Source organism: Pocillopora verrucosa, chromosome 2 (genome assembly GCF_036669915.1).
Source record: "Pocillopora verrucosa isolate sample1 chromosome 2, ASM3666991v2, whole genome shotgun sequence".
NCBI lineage: Eukaryota > Metazoa > Cnidaria > Anthozoa > Scleractinia > Pocilloporidae > Pocillopora > Pocillopora verrucosa.
In genome coordinates this window covers 5,240,713-5,259,811 of record NC_089313.1, presented here as the reverse complement: position 1 = coordinate 5,259,811, position 19,099 = coordinate 5,240,713, and the positions used below count along the sequence as shown (strand labels likewise).

Genomic DNA, 19,099 nt, shown 5'->3' with positions numbered 1-19,099 from the left:
ATGTGACTGTAAGCAAGCTAGAGACGATTTCCACATATTGGTTTGGATAAAAAAAAAGTAAAGCTTTTATAACAAAGAGAACGGCACATGTTGATCTTTCCTTTTTTTCTTGTGAGAACCTGGTAAGCACTGATTATCAGTGCCAGACCCCCGGCAAACCTCTCCCAAACTCGTCTCAAATCTTCCCGCGGGCGGAAAAACGCGCGTCCTGCAGCAGTAAAAATGAGAGCCTACGAAAGGCTAGGTTTTTACTTGCTGAAGGGGTTACAAGTCTAATGAATAATTGACTTTTATGTCAATAAATAGCGTGCATTGTCCTTTGTCTGCAGGTGCCACTCAAGTGACCTAGTGGAATATTGATTCTAACAACTGAAGTGTTTAAGAACTAACATGTAACCAGTTAAGTCAACAAAATAAATGTCGTAAAACAGCAAGAAACCTTCAAAGTTTTTACCATTAACTGGCATGGAAACATGGCGACCCATTACGTTGCTATGTTAGTCGTGTTCTACTCCAAGGCGCAGTGGAAACTATTTTTTGTGCTGGTGGCGTATTGTGTTTTGAGACTAAATTCTCTGCCATTACCTGATGGAGCGAGAAAACTGGAGGACTCTCAATCTGGTAAGATTTTGAAATTAATTTCGGTCGTTTCTTCCTATTGCTTTGATTTTTACTCTTGTTAGAGAATTGACAAACTAAAATATTAGGTTTAACTGTTCCGCCATAGACTTGGGTTTGGTTAAAGTGGTTCAAAAGGGTCTTAAGTGGGGTCTGACGTTTCCGTGGTTCGACTCTTCGACTCCCACGAGTGTTCAGTACGTAAATTCTCCTGGCAATTTTTATATACTATCAATCAGAGCAAGAGAGATTCTGGCAATATCAACTGGGGCTTAGTATTGGCATCATATCCGGTCCAGATATAACGACAAATTCTTAGGAATAGTCCACGAATCTAGTAGTCTCCATTCCAGCGCCGGATGTCAAGCAACACTCTCATAAATTGGGAGATTTAGCTCTCGTTTCTTTAGGATATCACACAACGCTCTCGTCATTTGGGAGAGATAGGTCTTGGATCTTTAGCATGTCACGCAATACTTTCATTAAGTAGGGGAAGAGGCGTTCAAATCTCAAGTTGTGGGATGGCAGGGTTGAGTTATCTTAAGATTCCCTTAGGGCTTTCATTCACGTTGTAGAAACATTATTCACTTCTAACACTTCTTTGAGCATTAACCCTATCTAGAAGATTTGTGAAATAAGGGTAATTTGCGATGATCCAATGGGTCTAAACTGTTCATTCCGTACTGTTTTTTAATAACATTTGTAAAGGGTCTATTTCGTTTGTGGCAAGTAAGTAGCAAGTCCGGGTACATAAAGGTCGATCGTTCATTTCATTTATCATACGTCGAAGGAAATTTGATGTATACTGAACTGAGCAGAATTTCAATATGAAAAAGGTGCGATTTAGTGCAAAAAAAGGATTTCGATTTATGAATAAATCGCACTGCTGAGGGCCAATCTGATCGCAAGGATCAGCAGTGATTTTAAAGTGGAGTAGTCAGGGTGCCCTAATGTAGAATAGAAACTTGTTCAGCTTGTGTGCGCATCTGACATGAAATGTTATCTGTTCTGCGCATATAAACTGTCATTCACTTACGTTTTTGTTTTCCTAACTCTTTCTTAGTGAGCTGTGTAAGCGTCAGTTTTATCAACAACTGCAAAAGGCCAATAAAAATCTGGAAAACGATGTCGCCGACAACATTCAAAGGCTTCATTATTTCAGGAAACATTTACCGAATGAAGACTATGGTGCTTAACCAAAGGAAACCAGTTGTATTTCACGCAGAAGATCTGGGTTCCAACCAATCCGATAAACTTTTACTAGAAGGGCAGGAGTCCCTTTCAATTCTCCCGTTTGACTGTGATGACAAATTTGTTAATGTTTCAGTTAGCTGTCGGTCTAAACTAAGCTAGAAGAGTAAATTAAACTTAAGACGTGATAAACCCTTTCACTCTTTAATTAACTCTTTCACACCGAGTGATTGGTATCCAATGTCTCCTCACAGTATCTCTTTTGAATCAAACATGACGGTCACGAGACTAAAGGAAATGATCGCCATTTAAAAAAGTTCTTGATTGTTCAACAAATTCTTCTTGCTATTCCCATAGTGAATATATAGAGAACAGTTTAGAGAATATATATGCTTATGTCAAAATGTAAAGGGTTGAAAAGTAATTGAGAGGAAATAAGGGACAGAGAGCAACACTATGCGTGTTAGCTAAAAAATTATACGACGGCTCTGTTTATTGTGGCAAGCTAAGTTTGAATAGAAATCGCCTGCGGCAGTAAATTATTGCTCAAGAAATACAATTTCCTTCTCTTTCGAAGTGGTTTTTCATCGAAATTGAATTACCTGCTCGCTCTTCTCCGTCACATTGCTTTCAATTTGAACATCGTCTTTACGTTAACCTTCATGTGGACGTCACGGAAAGTAGATGTCAGTTCGAGGTAGTATCCGCAAGGAACTTAACCCTTTGACAGGTTAGAGTGATTAGCATCTAATTTCTCCTTACAGTGTTACCCCTGAAACACAGATTAAGGTCACGAGAATAAAAAAAAATGATCACCAACTAAAAGAGCTCTTGACTGTTAAACAAATTCTTCTCGTCAGCACCTCAAGAAATGTGTAGAGAACAGTATGGAGAATATGCCTACTGATATTAGGGCGTAAAGAGCCCACTTCGGTTTAGATGTCTCAAGGCCCAGACCGCGAACCTTCCTCTCTGTTTCCTCTTCCTTTGCATAAAAAGGTCACAAACTTAAGGGCGTTACTGGAGTGTATACTGAAGTGTTCAAGACTACCCTCCCCCTACCAGCTCAACAATTCAGGGCTCAGTTGTTCAACTAGCGCTAACACTAATCACATAATGTTAAACACCCAAAGCTAACGCTAACGATAACACCATCCATTGGATAAATCGCTATCCAGCGGATGAGTGTTAGCAAAGTGTAATGCGCTAACTAACAGATAGAGGTTTATCCAGTGGATAAGCGTTATCCACCCTTTGAGCAACCAGGGCCAGGTGGCGAAATAGTGCGAATCTGAATAACTTACACAGCATGCATCTCTCAGTGCTCTTCTGGGAAAAGGTTAATTTAAGAAATACGCAGCATGGATGTCAACATAACGGTCAGGTCGGTACTCACGGTGTGACTCCTCCTTTTAGAAAGACGTAGCCTCTGAAACAAACAAATATAATGTTTACAATGTTCACTGCATCTCGTTTCTGGGCGTTCGGTATTTTACTCCTCGCTAGTCATATAACTATTTCCCAACAGTTACCTGTCTCCATAGCAGTCTTCTATTCAGGCTTTGTTTTACTCAATACTTTTAGACTAAAACGCAAGTGTCCTCTTTTCTTTCTTTTTAACACCTTATAATTGTGAGGTTGTCTGTTATTTGGAGCCGAAATTCACAGATAGCGCGTTTTTTTTTTGTTGTGTAAGCAGTTTCATAAACTTAACCCTGTTTACTAGTGATAGAATTCTAACGAACTAGACTCAATCAAACTGTTTTATTCCACTCTCGTATTCGCTTCTGTACGACGGGTGTGTAAAAAGCTACACTGCTAAATTTGTAAGAAATCACTCTCTTATAAGATATTCTCTACATTGTGATTGGTTGTTGATAAGTACTGATTTAAAAGGTCATTCAAGGTTGCTTTGATCATGTAAACCGATCAATGTTCCAAAATCACTTAAGGCGGTGCTTCTACCTCTTGACATAATGTTCACACTCATCATCTGATATGTATCACGCACGAATCAAAGTCTCCGACAGCAGGACGCAGTTTTGTTAATAACATAGCCTTTAAAGATAAGTTCAATAGTTTATTTTAATGAAGCTTAAATCGTGGCGGTATTCATTCCTTCTCTATTAACAACTATTCACCCGAAGTGGAGGTGGTCAGTGGTGGATATCTACCGAGGCGCGAATAGTTGTCACGGTTTTTTTATGCTAAAACAGTGAGTTTTTTTCAATACAAAAAGATGATTTCACTTATTTATTCCTGCAACGATTACAACATTTCCGGGCGGAAATCCGGTGCGCGTTGCTCAGAGGTGAATAGCAAAGGACATTAGGAGTTTGAGTAGCCAATCGGAGCGCGCGTTCAACGCTATTTTCCGTTTTAGTATATACAAATTATTAATTATTCATCGAAGTGTAGGTGAATAGTACTTGCTATTCGCTTCCAAATTAGCCAATAAGCGCGCGCGATAAGCACTTTTCACCGAGTGGTATATTCCTTAGATAACCAGGCGAGGGTGGGGCGGAACTGGGTTCCAGTATCTTTGCGTGAGTAGATCTTATCCACAATGCAAAGCGCTGGTTCACTTGCTGCTCCTTACGTAAGTATTTAGCGAAGTTACCGAGATTAGGGACGGTCTGTGTTTGGGAAATCAGTTTAAAATTGGCTAGAGCTTAAAATAAGAGAATATTTAGGGATCAGTCATGTCTACAGCTGATGTAGCAGAAAAGCCCTTAGTTGGAACGGTTGATATCGTCCTGTTCGCTTCATTCATCGGCGTTTTATTGTATTGGTTTTGTGGACGCAAAAAGAAAGCAGAGACTGCCGCTCTCACACAGAAGTTGGTATTAGCGTAAGTTTTCCCGATTACCCTGAATTTGTTTATTTAGGGTGCAGTGATATTCAAGTATAGATTCATTTTAACTTTTCATCTTGTGGCAGACAGAAATATGTGCAGTTTTGCTTGAGCTTAAGCCGGTTGCAATTTACATTTTGTGTTGTTGACATATGTCATTCTTTTTATTGGAGCACTCCTGGGAATATTTTAAAGACGTTTTGAGTTTACGAACTTCTGTTAATTACTAATGCGTCGTATGAATTTAGGAGTAGCAGTAGATGTAGGCTGGCACAAATTGCTGACAAGGCTAACTGCAATCGCACGTAAGACCTAATTATAGTGTTCCGTCTCCAAATTTCAAATTTCAGCAGCTTTTTCCTGTTTGTATAGGCCGACTACCAAGATTTCTCAAGATGATACAAGTTTTATTGGAAAAATGAAAAAATCTGTGAGTAAATATGCCATGATAGTGCTGTGTTGTGTTACTATAAATATTAATTTACTGTTATGGAAATATGTATTAAATTCTGCTCGCTTTCTAGGGAAAATCATTAGCAATCTTCTATGGTTCGCAAACTGGGACAGCAGAAGAGTTTGCCGGCCGCTTATCAAAAGATGCTCAACGTTATGGATTAAAAGCTCTTGTCTTGGACCCTGAAGAGTGTGACATAGTAAGTTTAAAATAATATTTGAGAAACACGTTTTGGTGGGGTAACATTTTTGCAGAGCCACTTACTCCAATGATCTGATCGTTTTTTCTCCCAGAACATTTCCTTGTAAATTAGTTACAAGAATATTTGGGTTAGATGGAGATAACAACTTCTACCTGATAAGTTTGAGTATTCTCATTACCTGTTTGCTGGATAATGTGTGGATATTATAGGGAGAAGTTACATGTAAATCACTTCCGGAATTTAAAGAGTAAAGAAATTCACACTTCCTGATATTTTCAATGATAAGTTCATTTTAAATGAATATGTTTGTTTCTATAGGAGGAACTTGCTCGCATGGGAGAAATAGAGAATTCAATGGCGATATTTGTTATGGCTACATATGGTGAAGGAGATCCTACAGATAATGCTCAGGAGTTCTATGAATGGTTACAGAATGACAGGGATGACCTGGATTGCCTTAGTTATGCAGTAAGCATCCGAAGGAGAACAATAATTCTCAAACACAATTGATAGGGATACTGTGGGAACTATAGAATGTAACCATGATTACAGGGTGTACATTTCAGGCTGTGTGTATTACAGTTGAACTTCGATTATCTGGACTTTTCCTCTGGCCCTAATTTGGTTATGAATATTTATTGGTCATGATCAAGATTCATAGCCATATTCTTTTTAAAACTACAGTGTTGAAAAGTGAAGTAAAGGCGAGTTTGTTTTGCTTTCTAAAATAAAAAGCAGCCCTCAGTCTGATTGGCTTTGAGTTTCTTTGTTGTTAAGTGAGATTTCAAGCTCTATTAGCTCGTTTGGTATGTTATGCAAGATAAACAAGCTACACAGCATCACAAATGTTTGTTCCTCACTAATATTCATATTCTTGATTATCGGGTCACTTGATTATCAGGACTATTTGGTCTAGTCCCAATGAGTGCGGATAATGAGGTTGGACTGTATGCACCTGTTGATGGTTTGCCTCAGGATGAGGAGGGGGAGGGGAATTGACATTTTCAAGTTTTCAAAATCAATTTTCTTACTCATAGGTATCCATTATATATTGAAATTCCATTCCTAGGGTCCAGAGAGATTGTATACCAATTTCAATAAACAAATTTTGTAGGGTAACTTCTAAGATGGCAAATGACTTCGATTTCCAGTTTCACCCAGCCTTCCAAGATGGCAGCCAGGTCAAATTCCTGACCCTGAGGTGGTCCATAAATACCAAAATTCCTACTCAGGGGGCCCTCTTGGTCAATTTTGTGTGGGTGGCCAATCTCCCCATCCCCTCGTATCTTGGGGCAAACCACTGATAGTTGCATTGATCAAGCTAATTACATAATAAAAACTGAAATAATGTATAAAATGAAAAGAGCAGACCTGCATGTTTTTGTTGGAAATGGGAGGATGGTTGATTTTTAGAGAAAAATCTCTCAGATTCCTCGTCAAGTCAAGGAACACTTAACAAATGGATCTTAAGAATGAGTAAAAAGATGGGAGAGATGTTCTAGATTAAGGAAAAGTTCTGCTAGTTAACTATTACAAGTGGTTTTATTAGTACCATTAATCTAGCTAGTCTGTTCCTAATTATTTTTCTGAATATTAGGTCTTTGGCCTTGGTAATAAAACCTATGAACATTACAATGCAATGGGGAGATTTGTGGACAAACGGCTGGAAGAGATGGGGGCTGTAAGAGTATTTGAGAAGGGAGAGGGAGATGATGATGGAAAGTAAGTTCAAAAGAGAGCAGAAAGTTATCCTTGCATACAAATTTATACATGGGGGGTGCTAGTAAACTAGTTACTACTAATTGTATTCTGTTCTAGAGCAAAAATAACAAATGGTCAGGCCCTGAGGCCTTTTGTCCCGTATCTTAGCTAATAATGTTTTTATTTTCTAAGTTTGGAAGAAGACTTTGTACGATGGAGAGAAGCATTCTGGCCTGCAGTTTTAAGCAAATATAACATTGATGTCAGAGAAATCAAGAGGTAAATTTCTACTAGAACAAATTTGTTTGTTATGTCTGTAATATTATACTTTTTTTTGTTTTTTGAGATTTTTTTTTGGGTGACGCTTTTCAGTGTGAGGGTTATAAGATGTGCTCTCCAGTAGCAGTTGCACCTCATTGCCCAAAATGACTCATGACTCTGGGGGTAACCTTTTGATGCTTTAAAAAATTAAAAAACTGTCAAATATGTCTTAGGTACCAAGTACCACAAAATTGTCAAACTCCAGATATCTTTAATTGGGAGATGTTTGATTCAGCAGAAACAACCCTGACCCCAAACCCCCTTCTTAAAAATGGGAAAACGATATACTTTATCTGACATAACTTATGTATGTAATTTATATTTTTCAGGAGACTATCTTCTTGTATTGATCGACAATTCAGACTTGAAGTTCTTAAGGATTTTCCAGAGGACAAAATTTATACTGGAGAAATGAATAAACTGAAATCGTACATCACTCAAAGACCGTAAGTGCAGACAGGAAATTGGTCATAATTTTGTTGCAGTCTGTTCTTAAATGATGAGCTTGATGTTAGAGTTAATGGCTCAAAGCTTATGGATAATCTGTTCTTGTTTTCAGGCCCTTTGATGCTAAGAACCCATTCATGGCTAAGGTTCTAGTGAATCGGGAACTGCACAAAGCTGGTGAACGATCCTGTATGCACATTGAACTTGATATCACTGGCTCCAAGATCAAGTATGTTTTCTATCATTAACTTGTACGTGCATTTTTTAAGATATGTGTTCCGCTTTTGCTCTTATACATGAAAGCCTATTGTTATAAATGACTAGTAGTTGCTATGGGATAAAGCAAAGGTATTCCTTACAAACCCATATTGGCAGATCAATGAAGCCAACAGTCAGTATTAGGGTTAGAGTGGTCAGAAAGAGGCCATGAATGTGCAAACTCCTTCATAGAATGTGTTGCTCTCTTGCTCTCCTTGGCATGTTCTTAATTAGAATCTGTTATTCAACCAAGGTATGATGCGGGAGACCATGTCGCTGTTTATCCCATGAATGATCCAGAACTTGTGGAGAAACTAGGAAACCTCTTGAATGTGGATCTTGACGCAGTGGTTTCACTGAACAATACAGATGGTGAGAAGTTAATTAATATACAACTACTGAAATTCTATCAAAACTCCTTGTCACCTTTGCTTTCTTTGGTTCCCAGCATTGATCAACACAATTGAATTCAGTCAAAAGTTTGTTTTCCATGATAAAAAGTGACACTACTGCTTAAGTAGTACTTTTCAGTAATCCTTTGTACCCTAACATCAGAGTGGATATTCTCCTTAATGTTCTCCATACGTTCTTGAGGTGCTGACAAGGAGAATTTGTTTGACAATTAAGAGTGTCTTTCATTTGTGAAAATTTCCTTTGTTCTTGTGACCCTAATGTGTGAATCAGGGGTGATATTGTAAGGAGAAATTAGATGCTAGTCTCTGTTAAGGGTCAAGGGATGATCTTTGTGGCTCATGCGATCAAGCAAAGTACAGGGCATGAAATTAATTTTTTTTTTCTGAAAGCCACTTGGCTCCTAAATTCTTCAAAGTGGTAGCCAATTCAAAAAAATTTAGTCGCCACTTTCAAAGACAAACAAGACCTTTTTTACGCTGTCAGCGTTCTAGATAGACCCTCCAAAATTAAGTTAAGGAAATGATCTTTCACGTGCTACAAGTGGACACTAGGATGGATGGTATACAACGTTCAAGCTCACCTTAATCCAAGATGGCGTCTAGTTATCGATCGAGATGCATGTGCTGCGTTTTGGAAACAAACTTAACGAGGAAGTTTGCCGCGGATTTATCTTTGCAAATCTTTTTAATTCACTATATCTCTTGGTAAAGTTATTATGAAACATTCTAGTCGCCAATTTGGCGGCTAATTTTCAGGTTGGTAGCCAAAGTGGAAAAATTTAGTCGCATTGGCGCCTGTATCGGGCGTGTTTCACGCCCTGAAGTAGGATTGAAAGTTAACTCCCGTAGTTTTTCTAGAAAGATAAAAATACTTTGATGAAGCAAAATTGTTGACTTTTTAAAACTCTCCTAGTGCTAAAATTGTTTTTTATTTATTCAAAGTGTTGCAGTGCTGGTAAATTTTATTTTTTATTTTCTATATCAAGTTTAAAGTTACATGTCTTGAGAATTCTCCCCTCTAGCTACTTCATGTTCCCTTGTAAATTAGTTACATGAATTTGGTGTTAGGTCAAGAAAATAACTTTTACCTGATAAGTTAGAGTATTCCTATGACCGGTAACTGTGTGATGGATGTTGTAAGATATATCAAAGGGAGAAATAAGATGTTAATCACCTCTAGGAGCTAAAGGATGAAGACACATGCCCTTGACTAACTAAGCAAATATCTTTGCCTATTCTAAAGATAAGTTATCATGTACTCATAGGCATGCTAAGAACTTGTCAGAAAGATTAATGACTGAGCACTCTTCCTTCAACCAACATATCTGATACTTGTAGTATCAGAGGAAGAACATTGAGGGCAACATCTTCATGGATCGTTTTTAGGCAGGAAAGTCTTATGATATCATAGCCTTTGAGATTTAATTTCAAGGGTTACGAATCATTGGATTATCAGTCTTAAGACACTGGGAAAGAGAATCATTTAAATAGTCTATTGTGGTCTAAGATTATCTTTTACCCCTGCTGGTATATCTTTACAAGCACAAATATTTTGATGGACATCTTTATGTGCAGTTGTGGATTGTAAGATGCAGCAATGTCATATCCTTTAAATTGATTTGAAGGCATATGAAATTGCTGCGCTTTACAGTCCTCTCTAAAATTGCAATTTTGTTACTTCTTGCTTGTTTGATATTATTTGTTTGCATTTATGACACCCCAGTATATCTTTACGAGCCCAACTATTTTGAATGATCTTTATGTGCAGTTGTGGGTTGTGAGATGCAGCAATGTCGTATCCTTTTAATTTATTTAAAGGCATACGAAATTGCTTCGCTTTACAACCCTCTCTAAAATCTCAATTTTGTTACTTCTTGCTGGTTATGGTTTGATATTACTTGTTTGAATTTATGAGCAAAAAACTTCAGAGATTTCCTCCCCCTTTCCTCGATACTACTTGCAGCCTCCGTGTCAAATCCTCATTGCAGATAGCAAATGGATGGAGTATTGTAACAGATGGATTCCATGTTGCTGTGCATCTGTTCAGTAATAGATCTCAGATGATGTCAAATTGCATTAAGAACAAAAGAGTGGCATATGAAGCACAGCTGAGTGTGTCACTGGTGTTATTACAACATTTTCACATTTTCTGTGATCTGTTATGGTACAGACCCATGGCAAAATGGAATCTACTTGTTTTCCATGATAAAAAAGCAAGATGTTGTGGACCCTTTTTAACTCCCAAGATCCCATTAATAATTCTCCTTATTGTCAGCCATATAGTTCTTGTGATGTTATTTTGGAGAATTTGTTATTGGATCAACTAAGAATCCCCTATTTGTAATTAATATTTTTCTTTATTCTCATCACTTTTCTGCTTGATATTGTTTTGATTTTGTGAGGAGAAATTCTGTCTTGGTCACTCATAGGAGTTAAAGGGTTAATGGTAATGTCATTTATATGTTATGGTAACATTATTTATACAAACAATAACCTTGCTGTTATTGTTATGTTTCATAGGACTTACCTAAAAAACATCCTTTTCCTTGCCCCATAACATATCACACTGCCCTGCTGCATGTCATTAATAGGTTAACGGCAACATCATTTATACTCATAGTAAACTTGCTGTAATTGTTTATGTTTCAGAGGACTCACCTAGGAAACATCCTTTTTCTTGCCCCACAACACATTTCCCTGCCCTGCTGCATATCATCTATAGGTTAATGATAACGTCATTTACACTCACAATAAACTTGCTGTGATTCTTATGTTTTCAGAGGACTCACCTAAGAAACATCCTTTTCCTTGCCCCACAACATATCGCACTGCCTTGCTGCACTATGTAGACATTGCCAGTGTAGTAAAGACTCACGTGTTGAGAGAACTAGCAGAATATGCCAAGGATTTTGAACACAAGGAGTTCCTCATGAACATTACTGATACAACAGAGGAGGCAAAGGTAGGTTTTCTTTTTTTTCGCACCTTGGAATGAATTGTAATCATCCCCTGATTACACCTTATACAAATTCTCCAGGCTGTTCCTTTTTACATTTCCTAAGGTACCGACAAAGGGAATTTGTTTAACAGTCAAGATCTTTTGTTGTTGGTGATCATTTTGTTTATTCTTGTGACCCTAATGTGTGATTCTGGGCTGATATTGTGAGGAGAAATTAGATGTTAGTCACTCTTGGGTAAAGAGTTACAAGGTTGTAAGGATTACTCATTCTCTATTTGACTGGGGTGTATCCTATACCTCCATTCATACAATAAAAAAATATTTTAGTGTTTGACTGGGAAATGTTAAACCTACTTGCATTCATTCAGCCTTTACTTATAGTGAATAAAGCTAAATAGAAATAGTTGATTGCTTGCAAAGGTTGAAAAGGTATTTGTAAAATTTTTATTTCTCAATAGAAACAATATCAAGATTGGGTTCTTACTCCACACCGGCATGTTGTAGCTGTCTTAGAAGATCTTTCCTCTCTCAAGCCACCTCTTGATCACTTGTTGGAGCTTTTACCTCGATTGCAGTGCCGTTACTACTCGATATCATCATCACCAAAGGTAAAATAACAAACATTTGCATTTGAAGTACTTATCATTAGTAGAGATTGTCTCTATTAATTAATTGTATTTGCATTATGTTAATGTACAATTTTCATTGTATCGATGTTAAAGTTACTAGTATGTTTATGGGGGGGAAGGGGTTCGTTGACAGAGAATTGTAGTCATTTCGCACCTACCTTACATAACATGGCTTGGGCATGTACTTTCTGATATGTACCTTTTAAAAAAGTAATGCTTGCCAAATTGTATATAGTAGACATTTTTTTCAAGAATAACTTGCTATTGCAATTGAGGACTTGAGCTAACCTGCAAAGTTTGCATGTTAATTTTCTTGTAGATGTATCCCACCTCAATTCACATCACTGCTGTACTTGTAAGGTGGAACACATCCACTGGTCGAGTACAGAAAGGTGTTGCTACTAACTGGCTTGCCACCAAGAAGCCTCAGGGTAATGTAAATTAAACCATATTATCATTTAATGGATTAAAGTCTAGTTGTGAGAAACACTGAAAAGGTGTAGGAACGAAAAGAGTGTAAAAGTGCCCAAGCACTCTAACATGGTTGGTTATACTACCTTAGGGACTATCTTACCAAGTGTCAAAAGTCCATTATCAAGATCATCACAATTCCTTCAGTTATTGTATGAATTTTTTCTTCTAAGCCTTGGCTACTTCAGATCTTTTCCTGAACTAACTGATTTCCAGAATATGCCAAAAGTTAAAACCTTTCAAAAAAATTATTGGTGGAAAATTTCTGAGAAACATCTCTCTCCCCAAATCTGATACCATTTACTCTATGCTTACGCAAAAAATTTGTTATTTTGTTGCAGACCTGGAAAATGTTTGTGTACCTATCTTTGTTCGTAAAACACAGTTTCGTCTACCATTCAAATCAGTGACCCCTGTTGTCATGGTGGGCCCTGGAACTGGCTTTGCCCCTTTCAGAGGATTTATACAGGATAGGCATGTCCAGAAACAGAATGGTCAGTAACTTGTTGCTCTATGCTGGAAAGATTAACCCGTTACACCCTAACATCAGTATGCATATTCTCCATACTGTTCTCTATACATTTCTTAAGGTGCTGACAAGGAGAATTTGTTTAACAATCAAGAGCTTCTTTAGTTGGTGATCATTTTCTTTATTCTTGTGACCTTAATGAGTGATTCAGGGGTGATACAGCAAGGAGAAATTAGATGCTTATCACTCTCAGGGTATATAGGGTTAATGAACACCTACTATTAGGTCAGGGCTGTGGACTCTGGAGCAAGAGCTCTGGGTTCATGGGAGTGAAAGGGTTAGCCTGACCTTCTAAGACAATGGAGTAACTGTCTTCAGTTGATTATGATTTTGTTATGCATAGACTGCTAGTTTCCAGTTGGTTAGAAACAATCAACTTAATGTTCCCAAACATAAAGATTATATAATTTTGTTGTCTAGTGAGTTGCATCAGTCTTTTTGTCTGAGTGATGTGATATTGAAGAAATGTAAAATGGTTTCCGTGTTTACATAGCCTGATGTAAACATGCAGGAGGTTGGGAGAACACGAGATAAGTGTAGGAAACCACGACGCGAAGCGGTCTTTTATAAAATAACTAATGAAAGAGGAACAAAAACCATATTTACATATGCTCATGTAAAATGGTTTTATGGCCAATCAGAGCACGCATACTATTTGAATTATTTTATAAACAGCTGTACTTGCTACACTCTGTCATGACAACTGCAAGGTTAAAATCCATCTTTAACAGTTGCTTAATGGTTTATCTTGGGAACTATCACCAAAACAATTCAACTGATCATATTGAATGATTAGCCCTTTCACTCCCAAGATCTAATTGTTTATTTTCCTCTCCAGCTGCTACAAATATCCTTGTAAATTCGTTACAAGAATTTGATGTTGGACCGAGATAAATTCTTTTTGATTAGTTTGAGAATTCTCATTATCTGTTTGCTGCATAATGTATAGATATTATGGGAAGAAGTTACATGTTAATAACTTAAAATTGGAAGTTTAGGGGTTAATTAGATATGTCTGTCTTAAGACTATGTTAACTGAGGAAGTGGCAACCTTTTTTCTTCAGGAAAACAAATTGGTAACATGGAGTTGTTCTTTGGCTGCCGCAAAAAAAGTGAAGACTACATCTATGAGGATGAGCTGTCATCATATACACAAGATGGTACCATTTCAAAATTGCATGTGGCTTTTTCCAGAGATCAGGTAATTTCTTATTATGGTGCTGTCTATTGTCTTATGTCGATTAGGCTAATTTACCTTACACAAACTCATTAGAGGTATTTAAACTGCTACATCACAACGTCAGTATACATATTCTCTGTACTCTTCTCTATACATTTGCTAAGGTGCTGATAAGGAGAATCTGTTTTGTAAGCAGAGCCTCTTTAGTTGGTGATCATTTCCTTTATTCTTGTGACGTGATTGATTGATTCAAGGGTGATATTGTGAGGAGAAATTAGACAATAATCACTCTTAAGGGTCAAAAGGTCAAAGAACAAGACTGGTTGCTTATCCTCATATGCTGAGTGCAGCCAAGGAGAGCAGCTTGGTGTAATGTTTTTTTCACTTTGTTATATTTACAGGAGAAGAAGGTCTATGTTACCAATCAAATGACAGAGAATAAGGAGAATATTTGGAACATATTAAATAGTGGAGGCCACATCTACGTTTGTGGGTAAGGAACTTTTATTTGAGTGATATCACAGTTTGAGAAAAAGCAAATCAACTCAAAATGAAAAATCAGCAAATCAAAGTACTGTAATTCTAAGAAGTTGGACCTGATGTCAAAGCTTTTTTATATAAATAGACCACACAAATTTGGGAATCAGTTGGAGTTGGGTACAATTTTGAAAACAAAATGATTTTCCTCAACAAACTATGAATAACTGATGACAAGAGAAGATTTGATAAAAACTACCAAAGACAATCTATGGTAACTTTTCTCAGCTCAAGCTTGCATTGGTGAAATTACACTTACAAAGATTGGCCAATGAAAGGAGCATTTTAGGGTGTTGTTTCAAATTATATGTATAGTAATTTACAGATCTCTATTATTTGTTATTAGTTATTATTAGTATTTATATATTTCTATTATTATAAGTTATTACACAGGCATTTTGATTGGTTCTTACTCATGATCTATTGGAGGAAAGATGCATAGATAATCTCACCATTAAAAACAATTTTCTTTTTTCATCATATGAAACAAATAGAGTCAATGTTGCAGTGGCTCTGTTCAGTTTAACTAGTTTAACTATTCGACTTCTTTATTTTAGTGATGCTCGAAACATGGCACGTGATGTGCACAACATACTGCTGACAATCGTCAAGGAAAATGGTAGCATGTCTGAAAATGAGGCAGCTGATTATGTAAAGAAACTCAGTGCAAAGGGAAGATACTCGGTCGATGTTTGGAGCTAAATTGTAGATAACCAGCCATTCCTATTGCAACATGGAATGTATGACTATTTTTTCAACACAGAAGGATAAACATCATACGTGCTTCTTTTTTTTTTGTTTTTTTTAAATATGGTTTTTTACGTAGATTTGAAACGATTAGGAAATTGTTTTGAGGAATTTTATTTACGTTACAAGAGCACTCTCTAAGTATGTTAGCCCTTCAACCCCTAAGAGTGACCAACATTCAGTCTCTCCTTGCAATATCATCCCTAAATTCAATGTGAAGGTCATAAGAATGAGGAAATGATCACCAAGTGAAAAAGCTTGTGATTGTTGAACACGTTCTCCTTGCTAGGCCCTTAGGAAATGTATAGGGAACAGTATGGAGAATATGCATACTGATGTTAGGGTGTGAAGGGTTAATCCAAATTATTCTTTAGTTAATTTAGATATGAGGCACATACAGGTTTGCACATACTTTTCAAGAATAATATATGAAATAAATAATATTTAAACCAGGTCCTGTGGATGTGTGACAAATTGATCTTATTCAAAGGTAAACTTCAATGAAAGAAATTATTGCTGTAAAAAGGAACTCAGGCTTTGCTGGGGCCAGAATTTGTGTAAGGCAGAATTTCCTTTTTGCAGTTTACCTGGAAGAATTGCAAAAGCTCATTTTAAAGAAATCTAAAGATCTTGATTCTTTTTGCTTTCATGCAATTTTTCTGATGAATACCTCTGAAGTCAAAATTTCACATCCAATTGAAATCTTGAGAAAACAATTCTCTTTTCTTAGAGCAAGAAGTGTTAACCCTCAGAAATTTTCCAATAGTATTTTTTACAAAAGAATTAGTTAGTCAGTTGCCTGTATTTATAAGGAGTAGAAGATGTTAGGACACATGCATGCTGGAGAGGACACATTTTTTTGCAGTTTGAAGGGCAGGAAAGTTCAAAGATATACAAATCAGAGCATGACTGGAGTTGAAGCATGTTTTTTGATCAAAAATTTTTAAGGTCCAAGAGAACTTTGAGTGTGAAAATTTTCCTAATGAGCATATTTTAAGATGGTTTCTAAACTGGCTGAATCACTCTGCTCACAAGAAGTTTACATAAACTGTTTAGGGGCAATTTGTCACCTGAACTGTTGCAAAATTTCCAATTTGATGTTGAGTTAATGATTATATATATTTAATCTGTATCAAAATAAACAGTCCATGAGAGAGTGATGTAGTGAGGTAGTGATTTAGTGATACAGTTGTTAGGTAGCTAACTGAATAAACTGCATTCTCAGAAATTAGGGGATGAAGTCCCTTTGTACAAGAAATTCCAAACTCTTACTTGTACAACAGACCCAAAATTGCCCTTTGCACTTGCCCAAAACACCAGTGAATCAACACCCAGTTTGGCTACATTTATCCCATTTATACCTTTCAATCCCAAGATCTCAATTAGAAATTCTCCCTTCGAGTGTGATATACATTTTCCATGATTTTAGTTCAGAGAATTTGGCATCAGATCAAAAAGTAATCCCCTAGTTGATATTTCACTTCATTCTCATCACTTCTGTATGTGATATAGCATTGAAATTGTAGGGAGAAATTATGTCTTGATCACTAGGTGATGGGAAAGGGTCAACTCCTCTAAGCAACATCATCTTGTAAATAAATTGTAAGGTACAAAACAATAAAAATAATGACCCATTTTATTTGTAGATCTTGGCAATACTTCAAAACTAAAAGACAAATTTCTAAATTTTTCATGCATTTCAATAGATATCTGTCAATGGCAGATTATGACAGGAAGGTACTAAAATATAAATATATTTTGCTTATAGTTCAACATGATCTTGTTTTGGGCCACTAAATTCTTCATGGGAAATAACACCATCTTTATCCTTGTCTTCATTCTCAAATATTTCTGATACGATGGTTTCACGATGGGTATCATCTTCATTTGGGAATCCATCCTGTTCCTCTAGATACTTTTTTACTTCTTCTATGCTAAGTTCCTTGTTTTTATCTTTGTCAATCATGCTAAACACATTTGGGTAAGCCTCGGACTCTTTTTCTCCATCATTTTTTATTTCCTTTAGTTCAACATCGAAAAGCAGATTAGCCCCTGGAGGGATCACATCATCAACTCCTTCATTTCCATAGCCTGTGCAAAATTAAATATATTTAAATCAGTACATAAATCACATTTATGCCAGTTTGAATGATTAACAGGGTAATTTCTCTGATATGCGATGAACCCCTCCGGGTTCAATTTAGCTGGGTTCTACTGAACAGTTGGATGCAAAAAGTTGCAACTTTCAACCCCTCTAAACTTGAACAAAGCAAAAAGTAGCAGAATATTCTTCTGTTTGATGACAAAAGCTCCCCCCCCCTCCACATCATATCAATTCTCCCCACTAATACATTCAAATACATTGCAGAGATGGGAGAATTACTCATAAGATCATGGAATGCGTGATACACAAAAGGACAGTAACAATGATGTCTCTGTAGCTTATGTGACTCGGTTGAAATATGATCTGATAACTTGAAGAAAGACACGTAGAAATTTCAACAAATCTGCTTTATTCTGATAATATCTGCTGATTGCTGTTTTCAAAATTTGTATTGAATGCTGGAAAGTAGATTGGTAATGGCTCTGTGCTCAGTCATCCCCATCTTGACAAATGTTTACAAAGATCGTAGAAGATGGTAGCGTATTTAAAAGCACTCGTGGACGTTTGCATAATTTATAACAAAGGCAGCTTTGTGCGTTCTAGAATTTTTTGAAATTTCTGTTAAGATATGTCATTCTAAGCACTGGAACATAATGCTGACAGGGATGTTTCCATAAAATCTTCCTTCTGATAAATTGCCAAGTTCTTTCGATATTTATGATCGGACATTATTTGCTAAATACCTATAGCGGTGGATACCAATCGCGTAAAAACTTACCCAGGTATGATGGAACCCTAAGTTTTCTTTTCTCCCCAACACACATATCCTGCAGTCCTTTCTCCCAGCCTTGGATTACCTGGCCTCTTCCCAAGATGAAATCAAAGGTTCGTTGGCGTTTGTGGCTGGAGTCAAACACTGACCCATCTTTCTCAAGGCGGCCTGTGTATTCCATCGCAAGATAGTCACCATCCTTTGTTTTACGCGTGCATTCCTCTGGTTTGTATACGACTTCGATTGTCACTCCGTTCTCTTCCCCACTGCACAGTGTGGAAACAAAAGCAAGCAACACCAGCAGGTTAATCCACTCCGTGAACCACATCATGAGGAAATACTGATCGACACTACCGCAAATAATTCGAAATTATTGTTCAACTTTGATTTTTATATGCTTCGGTCCCAGTTTCCCTAGTCATGACTTGGCCGGGTACATGGCCCCGGGATCAAACCTAACTATTTTAAGCGGGTGGATGTTTAAAATTAAGGCACCGCTGTGGTAGTCAGCGTTAGACGGGAGTATACTCAATTGGAGAACCTGTACAAAATTTTCAGACGCGGGAATTTTTCCCCTTATGTGCATTTATCTTTAAGTACGTTCGATTTTGCTTCCTGCAATTCCGTGGTACCTGTCATAATTTCCCACCTCAAAGAGGCAATTTTTGAAAACAAAAACAAGGTAAACGATAACAACAATGCAGTTGTCGAA

General features: G+C 37.0%; 2 protein-coding genes across 2 annotated transcripts; one reads left to right on the top strand and one right to left on the bottom strand.

Annotated features, from left to right (window-relative positions):
* Positions 1–4,398: 4,398 nt before the first annotated feature.
* Positions 4,399–16,668, top strand: LOC131776085 (NADPH--cytochrome P450 reductase). Its single transcript, XM_059092228.2, has 16 exons — positions 4,399–4,660; positions 5,036–5,093; positions 5,188–5,316; positions 5,638–5,787; positions 6,917–7,041; positions 7,213–7,299; positions 7,671–7,787; positions 7,901–8,017; positions 8,300–8,418; positions 11,240–11,421; positions 11,877–12,026; positions 12,367–12,478; positions 12,860–13,012; positions 14,112–14,248; positions 14,629–14,720; positions 15,322–16,668. The coding sequence occupies exons 1-16, from the start codon at positions 4,512–4,514 to the stop codon at positions 15,464–15,466; spliced, it is 2,022 nt and encodes a 673-aa protein (XP_058948211.2). The 5' UTR covers positions 4,399–4,511; the 3' UTR covers positions 15,467–16,668.
* Positions 16,669–17,129: 461 nt separating this feature from the next.
* Positions 17,130–18,763, bottom strand: LOC131776089 (uncharacterized). The gene is made up of 2 exons (XM_059092231.2): positions 18,394–18,763; positions 17,130–17,602 (listed from the first exon to the last, which is right to left on the bottom strand). The coding sequence occupies exons 1-2, from the start codon at positions 18,716–18,718 to the stop codon at positions 17,274–17,276; spliced, it is 654 nt and encodes a 217-aa protein (XP_058948214.1). The 5' UTR covers positions 18,719–18,763; the 3' UTR covers positions 17,130–17,273.
* Positions 18,764–19,099: the final 336 nt, after the last annotated feature.

Excerpts from the sequence above, each read along its gene's own strand:
- LOC131776085 (XM_059092228.2), top strand. The coding sequence starts at position 4,512 with ATGTCTACAGCTGATGTAGCAGAAAAGCCCTTAGTTGGAACGGTTGAT. Across the intron at positions 8,419-11,239 it reads TTCACTGAACAATACAGATG|AGGACTCACCTAAGAAACAT; the intron begins GTGAGAAGTTAA and ends TTATGTTTTCAG. Across the intron at positions 12,027-12,366 it reads CGATATCATCATCACCAAAG|ATGTATCCCACCTCAATTCA; the intron begins GTAAAATAACAA and ends ATTTTCTTGTAG.
- LOC131776089 (XM_059092231.2), bottom strand. The coding sequence starts at position 18,718 with ATGATGTGGTTCACGGAGTGGATTAACCTGCTGGTGTTGCTTGCTTTT. Across the intron at positions 17,603-18,393 it reads TAGGGTTCCATCATACCTGG|GCTATGGAAATGAAGGAGTT; the intron begins GTAAGTTTTTAC and ends AATTTTGCACAG.